The sequence below is a fragment of the Seriola lalandi genome, unplaced genomic scaffold (assembly GCF_002814215.2).
Source record: "Seriola lalandi dorsalis isolate HSWRI2012SDOR001 ecotype SW California unplaced genomic scaffold, Sedor1 jcf7180002054678, whole genome shotgun sequence".
Classification (NCBI taxonomy): Eukaryota; Metazoa; Chordata; class Actinopteri; order Carangiformes; family Carangidae; genus Seriola; species Seriola lalandi.
The window spans coordinates 3,068,175-3,078,093 of NW_019525231.1; the positions used below are offsets into that span (position 1 = coordinate 3,068,175).

The window sequence follows — 9,919 nt, forward strand, 5'->3', positions numbered from 1 at the left end:
CAGTAGTTTGATGCTGCAGGAATTTGAAGCTGACACCATCTGGCGGCCAGAAAACAACACAAAACAATGCACATATCCTGCTTGTTCACAGAATTAGATGTATGATATGCATTTATATAAATTAAAACAGTTTCCGCCAACAGTATTCAGTGACACGTACTGTATATGGACTGTATAATAATGGCGATATTAAAAGTTGTTTGTCTCTTTACACAGTAGCCTTGCCCGACAGTCTGTCCAGTACGGAAGCCGAACATGATCAAACTGATCACCCGGCTTGATTGCAAGGCATGCAATCTCTGTCACATACCAACTAGCATAGCAACCACACAGATCTACTGAGATCAGAAGTTTGTATTAGGATACACAGATCGAAGTCATATTTTACTTAATGTTAGTTGTTACAGCGTAGCTGCACTATTGTCTATAGAAATATAGATCTACCACATCGGAGTGACCAGGTAAAACCTTTCGCGGCACTTTCAAGATGATGCTAGCTAACATGCTACTGGTAGCTTTGGGTTGATGTGCGACTGCTCTGTTATGAATATTAATGCGCTCCATTTGCGTCGTGTTTGTTGCTTTAATTACAAACACAACTTTGATGGCGCAACGCGTTGCCTGGTTGTTAACGTAAGACATCGTTTTGTAGCTGTTTTCTGTGTGGATCTGGTGCGTGTTAAGAATCATAGCGACGCTAAGCTAGCTTGCTAGTTGAATGAGCCAGACATTTGCGCTTGTGCCGCCTGGGCCTCGTGAAAAAGGCTGATCAGGTCGCGGTGGATAGTTGCTGTGGCTGCTTTATTCATGCAGCTTTAACTTACTAAAAGACGACTGCGTAGCGTTATCTTTAGGTTTCATGTAGCCAGAAACGGAAAATGTTCACAATCGGGATTGATTACAGTAATGTTTTGTATACACGGTAGCGTGTATACAAATATTTATAATGAATGTATTTTGACTAAAATTAAGATTCACGTTGCCAGCTGTGAACTTAACAGTTAGGTGGCTAGTATTTGACAAGTTGTTGTTATTAGTAACGGCAGCATGCTGTATGTTGGCATCATCTGTAATCGACTGCGTAGTTTACGTTACTTCTACGTGATTTGATTGGTAACGTACTGACTGCCGAGGTTACAGGCGGGGCTCTCAGCTTGGAGGCGCCGATGTGTTGTACATGCTTCATAAACAGGTTATGTGTGTGTACATGTCTTGTAGGATGGAGTGGCAGCCAGATGAACAGGGTCTGCAGCAAGTGCTTCAGCTACTCAAGGACTCCCAGTCCCCAGACACAGCAACACAGAGAGCTGTGCAAGAAGTATCCTTACATCCGTCTGTGTGTGTGTGTGTGTGTGTGTGTGTGTGTGTGTGTGTGTGTGTGTGTGTGTGTGTGTGTGTGTGTGAGGGTGAGAGAATAAGATATTTCACTTCCTCTATGAGACCTTGTGTCTTAGTGAATGGAGATGAAAACTGACTGTGTGTCATGTGCAGCTTGCAGCAAGTGAACCGATGTGATTGATTGTGATTGCATATTAATCCTGTTGCTGTTAAACAGGAACACAAGATATTTGTGCATTTACTATGTGTGTGGATGATTGAACTCCTTAACAGAGCCTGCAGAAACTGGAACAACTTAATCAGTTTCCAGATTTCAACAACTATCTTATCTTTGTCCTCACAAGCCTGAAATCTGAGGGTATGTATATGCAGGTCAAAAATAAGCCACAGAGCGGGATTGTAATTTACTGAATAAACTCCCTAACTTTGGTTGTTCTCAGTAAATATTTCTGTGTCTCATGTCCTCCTTCCCATTAAAAATCATTTGACACCAACCCTCTGCTGCCTTTCTTCTCAAGATGAGCCCACTCGCTCTCTGAGCGGTCTGATACTGAAGAACAATGTTAAGGCTCACTACCAGAACTTCCCTCCCAATGTGGCTGACTTCATCAAACGAGAATGCCTCAACAACATCGGAGACCCTTCGCCGCTCATAAGAGCTACAATTGGTGGGTGTTAGAGTTGGAAAGGGAAAATGGACAAAGAAAAAAACTAGTGTTTGCTGCATTTTCTAGCCAGTGAGTCAGACTATTATGTAGGTGGTTGAGTTTTTGCAGGTAATGTGGCTGTATGTGGTAGCAATCACTGTATTTTCAAGATTTTTTAAAATGATTGAATGTGATGATGAGTCAAGTTATTTCTTACTCCTGAGTTTTAAATCCTCATAATCTTTTTATTCTTTATCATGAAGGTATCCTGATCACAACCATAGCCTCTAAAGGAGAGCTACAGACCTGGCCGGAACTGTTGCCTCAGCTCTGTAATCTGCTCAACTCAGAGGACTACAACACCTGCGAAGTCAGGCCCACATAACAACACTTTATTGTGATAATCAGATTAATGTCTGTTTCTTTTCGTCTTTTAACACACACTATGCTTTTCTCTGATTTTCAGGGTTCTTTTGGAGCACTGCAGAAAATCTGTGAGGACTCATCTGAGCTGTTGGATAGTGATGCTCTGAACAGACCTCTCAACATTATGATCCCCAAATTCCTCCAATTTTTCAAACACTGCAGCCCCAAGATCAGGTCAGTAGAACACTACCTTTGCTGGCTGACTTGGTCTCTACTAGCAATTAGTCTTTCCTCCTCAGCACAAACCACTAGAATCTCCCTGTTGAAATCATCAGTCTGTCTTTTCCTCAGGTCCCATGCTATAGCGTGTGTGAACCAGTTCATCATTGGTCGAGCTCAGGCTCTGATGGATAACATAGACACCTTCATTGAGGTGAGTGCTTGAAGATTTTGTCAAACATACTCATAAAGGTTTTGCTCATTTTCCATCCTGTCATCATGTGAAAACAAGAGTTAGTCAGTTTTTCCAGTACCCCTCCCTGCACTTGCCTCTAGCTGCTTTCAGACTGATTATGTAATAAAAAATAAACAAGATTTATGTTTAGTTTAAAAGGAAAGAAATTGTTCACAGCAACATGCTGCTAAGCCATCATTTCATTTCACTGATGGTACAGAAGGAGTGCAGTCATATAATTTTGGCATCTGACCAGCTTTTAGCCATTTATTTCCAGAGCTTTCAACTGCATCTTGCAGTCTTCCTCAGTGGATGGAGTTGGTCCAGTTTTCACTTGAAAACTTTGGATCTTGAGATAGGATTTTTTTTTTTGTCAAACAAAAGTAATGTAGCTAATGCAGTTCACAAAACACAATGTAAATATGTACTGTGAATGTGGCAAAGCACAACACAATATAGTGCATGTTTGGAAGTTGATAACATTTTCTCCCCTGCCCTTCCCTTTTCTCTGCCACCCATCCCCTCCCATCCTCTGTCCTTCTCTCCTTGTCCCCTTCCTATCCAGAGTCTGTTTGCACTGGCTGGTGACGAGGACAGTGAGGTGCGGAAGAACGTGTGCAGGGCTCTTGTCATGCTGCTGGAAGTCCGCATTGACCGGCTCATCCCACACATGCACAGCATCATCCAGGTGAGGGCGTGACTGGATCCAACACACCACCTTAAACAGACAACATTTGGCTTTACCTTCCTCCTCCTCCTCCACCTCCACCTCATCATCACCTCTTGTTGTTTTTCACCAGTACATGTTGCAGCGCACCCAAGACCCAGATGAGAATGTTGCTCTGGAGGCCTGTGAGTTCTGGCTGACTCTGGCTGAACAGCCCATCTGCAAAGAGGCCCTCTCTGGCCACTTGGTCCAGTAAGTGCTCACATGCCAATGAGGCTGAGTTAAGGTAATGACAAGAGGATGATCTCATTAATAATGTGATTGTCTGTTTCTGTTTCAGACTGATTCCTATCTTGGTGAATGGAATGAAATACTCCGAGATTGACATCATCCTTCTAAAGGTTAGCCACCCCCGGACAAAACAAATGTACCCAGCTTCATATAAATACAAACACATCAACATTCTGCTTTCTCTTCTTGTCTCATGCTGTTCACCTCTGTCCATTCTACATTCACCTCTCTCTCTGTTGTCTTACAGGGCGACGTTGAAGAGGATGAGGCGATTCCAGACAGTGAGCAAGATATCAAACCTCGCTTTCATAAGTCCCGCACCGTCACTCTGCAGCACGAAGGAGGGGAGGGCGAGGAGGGGGAGGACATTGATGAAGATGAGGACGATGACGATGATACGCTGTCTGACTGGAACTTACGTAAGTTACAGACATGCAGCTGTAGAATTCCTCTGTTGATCGTGTGGCAGCTCTTACTCTAAAGTTACCTTCTAACCACATTTGAGCAAGAACTTAATGTTATAGCTCTTTTGTCAACAATAACGTGCTACTTCTACCTGAATTTTTCGCAGATTATATATATATGTGTGTGTGTGTGTGTGTGTGTGGGGATATATCTTATGTTTTTTTACTTCACATGTACACACAGTAACAAAGATAATGGGTACAGTTGCATACTTGTTGCAGCTCATTTTAAAAAAAGGTATTAATTAGAACTTTTTTTTCACTATCTCTGGTACCCACTATTTGTCTCACTGTGTTTGTAGTTGCGTTCTTTTATGCCATTCCAAAGTTACCAAATGCTTATGGTGATGTGGAATAATATCCTTTCTAGGGAAGTGTTCGGCTGCGGCTCTGGATGTTCTTGCCAACGTGTTTCGTGAGGAGTTGCTGCCCCATCTCCTACCCCTGCTCAAAGGCCTGCTTTTCCACCCTGACTGGGTCATCAAGGAGTCTGGCATCCTGGTGCTGGGGGCCATCGCTGAGGGTAAGACTTCCTATTAGATACAGAAGTTAAAGGGTATATTTGAGAAAAAAAAAAGATGATTTTTTTTTTTAGATTATTAAGTTTAGATGTTTCAATGAGAGGTTACATGTCAAGATAAGTAGTGAGTTTCTGAAACTTCAGATGCGTCTTGATATTTCTATTGCCGGAAAGCTTGGCTTTATAAAACCTTTTTGTCCTCCCAGGCTGTATGCAAGGCATGGTACCTTACTTGCCAGAGCTCATCCCCCACCTTATTCAGTGTTTGTGCGACAAGAAGGCCCTGGTCCGCTCCATTGCCTGCTGGACTCTCAGCCGCTACGCCCACTGGGTGGTCAGCCAGCCCCCTGACGCCCATCTCAAACCCCTCATGACCGAGCTACTCAAACGCATTCTTGATGGCAATAAGAGGGTGCAGGAAGCGGCATGCAGGTACAGCTCTTACTTTGTCCATATGTTCAGATCTCCTGTGTTCTCTCATTTTACGCTCATATATTCTCTTTAACCATCTCATCTTTCCTAAAGTGCATTCGCCACCTTGGAGGAGGAGGCGTGTACAGAGCTGGTGCCTTATCTGAGCTTCATCCTGGACACACTGGTTTTTGCTTTTGGGAAGTATCAGCACAAGAACCTGCTCATTCTTTATGATGCCATAGGAACTCTGGCGGACTCTGTGGGACACCATCTCAACCAGCCTGTGAGCCCCCCCCAAAAAAACACATCTGTACACAGCCTTGTTTTGTGTGTAATTTATTGACAGGCCAAACTCACACACTTGTGTTTTTAGGAGTACATACAGAAGCTGATGCCTCCGCTGATAGCCAAGTGGAATGAGCTGAAGGATGAAGACAAAGATCTCTTCCCTCTGCTCGAGTGTCTGTCGTCTGTTGCCACGGCGCTGCAGAGTGGCTTCCTCCCATACTGCGAGCCCGTCTACCAGCGCTGCGTCACCCTGGTCCAGAAGACTCTGGCTCAAGCCATGGTGAGTCACACACACACACACACACACACACACACACACACACACACACACACACACACACACACACACACACGTGGGCTTGTATTCTGCAAAGGCAATTCATGTTCTTGCTGCTTTACACTTTATCCCATCATCCCACTTCTGACCTTTTACCTTCTCCTCTGTTTGTGTGTTTCAGATGTACAGTCAGCAGCCAGACCAGTACGAGGCCCCCGACAAGGATTTCATGATCGTGGCTCTGGATCTTCTCAGTGGCTTGGCTGAGGGACTTGGAGGCCACGTGGACACGCTTGTGGCTCGCAGCAACATCATGACCCTGCTTTTCCAGTGCATGCAGGTGAGGAGAGCCTGTGTGTGTGTCCAACTTGATCTTAGATTTATAATCCCTTGTGTTTGTAATGTTCTGATTTTATTTTGGCTAACAGATGTTGTATTTACATTTTGTAATTACCTCTTTGTATAAAAGTTTTCTTTGTAAGTGACAGGGTCCACCGCTCCTGTGCTGGATTCAAATTGCCTACGCACATACGTTGGGTTCAGATGAAACAATGCATGTACCTCAGTGTTACTGTTATTGCAATGTTACTTCCTTGATGGAAGCCTCTCTGTTCAGTTATAACACTCTTGTTGTGGTCACTTATATTGAAGTAGCCACAGAAAATGAAATTCTTTATGTCTGCTGATGGTGTGTCTTTACATTTCTCTTTGTCTCTCTGTCTCTTTTGTCCCAGGATACGATGCCTGAAGTAAGGCAGAGTTCATTTGCTCTACTGGGTGACTTGACCAAGGCTTGCTTCCCTCATGTCAAACCGTGTATTGGTAATTATCTTGTTGTCTCCCTCAGTTATACACACACTTACACCGTACAGATACAACATCCCACCATCCTCCATTTTTGTGTCTCTAATGTGATGGTAACATGTTTGTGTGTGTCCTGCAGCTGAATTCATGCCAATCCTTGGGACAAATCTGAACCCAGAGTTCATCTCTGTCTGCAACAATGCCACCTGGGCTATAGGAGAGATCTGTATGCAGATGGGTGAGTTGCAGCAAATCTATTTTTATGTGATGCTGTTAAGTGCTTGTGCAGTTGAATATGAGATGTTGTGTCTCACTTGAATTTTTCTGCTCTGTCAGGTGTGGAGATGCAGCCGTACATCGCTATGGTTCTGAACCAGCTGGTTGAGATTATTAATCGACCCAACACCCCCAAGACCCTGCTGGAGAACACCGGTATGTGAATACACTGATATTTTTATACTTGTTTTTCAAATGGAAGTAGAAAAATGTTAAAGTTAAAACCAGACTGCATTACAGTCAATAGGGGTATTTAATGGTTCACATGGTAGAAGGGAGTGCAGTTATTGTCACAGTACTGCACACACACTCTTCTAACAGCAGCCCTGAGTCACTCTCTTTCCTCTTTCAGCAATCACCATTGGTCGACTGGGCTACGTTTGCCCTCAGGAAGTTGCTCCCATGCTGCCGCAGTTTATCCGACCTTGGTGAGAGACTGTTTAAACTCCGGTTCTGTGTCTCTCATTCCTCGCACTATAGCGTCCTTGTGATGTCGTCATTTAATTTGCAACATCTGCACATACATTTTCAGCATTGGCAGTTTCCATATATCACACACTGTGCAGACACATGCTCTCTCCCTCTTATCCACTGTGCTCTTACCACATCACATGATATCCATTCTCTCTCTCCTTCTCCCCCTTTCCATTCGGTGTGTACTTATTTTAGCTTCTCCTTACATGCAAGACTTGTTCGTGGAATTTCTTCCTCATGCTTTCTTTAAGTGCTCACATTGCTGCAGAACACAATCACAGCATTACAATAACTGCAATATTGACATTCTCTAAATTAATTCCTGAAATGATTGGAATCAGCAATTAGTGAGATTGAAACACTGAAGTCTGTGATTTTCCTCATCCCTCGAAAAATGACAAATATCCTCTAACACAGAAGGATAATGGCAGTTTGGCTGTTGCCATTTTAATTAACTTTTAGAACTTAGTTTTAGTTAACTTGTTTTCATGTTGTATAATTTCCAAATGTTCTCTTGTAGACAAGATAAGGGAGTGACAGCATGAGGTTTAACAGCTTCTGATTGGTTTATTAACGTGTGCGGCAGGTGTACGTCTCTGCGGAACATCCGAGACAACGAGGAGAAAGACTCGGCCTTCCGCGGGATTTGCATGATGATTGGTGTGAACCCAGGTGGTGTGGTGCAGGTGAGACACCCACGGATGTTTTAGGGCTTGATCGGGAGACATTTTACTTTTCAAACCTTCTCACCTTTTCCTCTGTGTTTGTTCAGGACTTCATCTTCTTCTGTGATGCTGTGGCCTCCTGGGTGAATCCTAAAGATGATCTGAGAGACATGTTCTACAAGGTGAGGGTCCAGGTCATATTGAGGAGCGGGATCCTGTGTTTGCATAACTAGTCCAAAGACTGATTTTAACTTACCATGAAATCATCACATTCCCCTGCTGTGTGAGTCACTGTGCAGTGTGCTGTGTAGAGACCTCAGGCAGAGCAGAGCATGTTCATCTTAGTTTAGAGCAGTGAAACTCAGTAAGGCAGACACTTCTCTTGTTCTCTAGAGACATTAGGCACACACACTCCCCCTCAGGAGCTCACCACATGAAGGCCAAAATGCTCTGCCTAAAAAAATTTGAGTCAAATTCACTCTCATAAATACTACAGCCTGGAGAGGCAAAACATTAACATCAGGCTCAGTGAACTCTGAAATTCATCACTGTGTCGGGCTTCATTATATATTCACTGCCAGCTTTATACTGGGTCGCACTTCACAATCCAGAAATGTATGTATTTACAGTAACAGAGAATTTATGTAATATTCCTGTTGGGATATTTAACTAGTGTCCTGACAGTATAGTGAATCCATAGTAGGCCAAACGAACCTGGTGCTAATATCTTTTCTGTATCACTGCCATTTTACTAATTCTAAACAAAGCAAAACATACTGCCGTGGTTTGCCACAGAAGGCTGCCAGTGCTAGTTCCCTCATAAGCCCAGAAACCAACCAGTGCTCCTGTGCTGGGATTACAGATCCTGGCCACAGATCTTCTGGGTGTCATTCAATTTGGTGGAGTTTCATTAAACTCTAATTTATTAAAGCTACACTAGTAAGTATTTTTAGGATGGGTCAAATGACTGTGTGTGATGTGAAACATGTCGCTCATAGTGACAAAAACACTATTAAATTATCTATGCAGCGTTTTGGCATCTGTCGTCTCCCAGCAGCAGCAGCAGACGCTCTGTACACTACCTGCCCAGCACCAGAGCTAAAAGAGAGTGAATGTTGGACTTGTATTTGGAAGTTCACAAGAAATATGATGACAAATCAATCCTAAGAGAGAAATATGGAACATGTAGGTACAATATAAACTGAATTTATAAATGTATTGAAACTAGATTTTGACACAGGCACGTCTACAAGAGAGGGACACCAAAGTAGCTAGTAATGTAGGACCTGCCTTAGATGAGATTTGTACTTCAGTGGTCAAAATTTAATATCAAAGTTGCAGTTACTCAAATTAACAAAAGCTTTGCTCAGATGGTATTTCAGCCTCGTTGGAGTCAAACAATCAAATGTAGGACTTTGTTGCTTTTATGAGGCCTCAGGAACAGCGGAGGAAGCCGTACAGTAGTCGAAGAAAAAATGATCAACGCCTCTAACTGTAAAAGTGTAAAGTATGTGGCTCAACTGCTTAAGAAGTTGAATACTTTTTATATATATATATATATATATATATATATATATATATATTTTGTCTTTTTCTGTCCCTCTCCACAGATCCTGCACGGCTTTAAGGAGCAGGTTGGGGAGGAGAACTGGCAGCAGTTCTCAGAGCAGTTCCCCCCACTGCTAAAGGAGAGACTGGCAGCCTGTTACGGTGTTTAGATTCTCTACACCCACCCAAGAGGTAACCCCACACACACTACTATTTAAAGTCATAGCAAAGTCATATGGAGGATTATAGTTAAGTTAACGTCTTTGTGTCTGCTCTCCCTTTTATCCGTCCTCCTAGGTGAGCCAGCAGGAGGAGGGTGAATGGGAAACTCATCCATCTGTGTATTGCACTGCCCTGATCTGGGGGGAGGGAGAGGGACGCTATTGGCCGCTCCCCCTGACGGACGGCCCCCACGCCCTATGTGTT

The 9,919-nt window shown here is 43.4% G+C and overlaps 1 protein-coding gene across 2 annotated transcripts; it reads left to right on the forward strand.

The window, feature by feature from the left end:
- The first annotated feature begins 277 nt into the window (after positions 1-277).
- tnpo2b (transportin 2b) lies at positions 278-9,919 on the forward strand. 2 transcript variants are annotated; one of them, XM_023422212.2, is made up of 24 exons: positions 278-461; positions 1,219-1,318; positions 1,621-1,696; positions 1,857-2,006; positions 2,249-2,355; positions 2,452-2,585; positions 2,703-2,784; positions 3,371-3,493; positions 3,606-3,724; positions 3,813-3,873; positions 4,011-4,182; positions 4,598-4,750; positions 4,954-5,179; positions 5,273-5,444; positions 5,535-5,729; positions 5,908-6,066; positions 6,461-6,548; positions 6,670-6,768; positions 6,867-6,962; positions 7,159-7,234; positions 7,867-7,966; positions 8,053-8,127; positions 9,556-9,685; positions 9,791-9,919. In XM_023422212.2, exons 2-23 carry the CDS (start codon positions 1,220-1,222, stop codon positions 9,661-9,663), a joined length of 2,670 nt encoding a protein of 889 aa, XP_023277980.1. In that variant the 5' UTR covers positions 278-461; position 1,219; the 3' UTR covers positions 9,664-9,685; positions 9,791-9,919. The 2 variants fall into 2 exon arrangements, with proteins under 2 accessions (XP_023277980.1, XP_087034318.1); XM_087178192.1 differs by lacking the exon at positions 278-461 and having other exon boundaries at positions 1,208-1,318.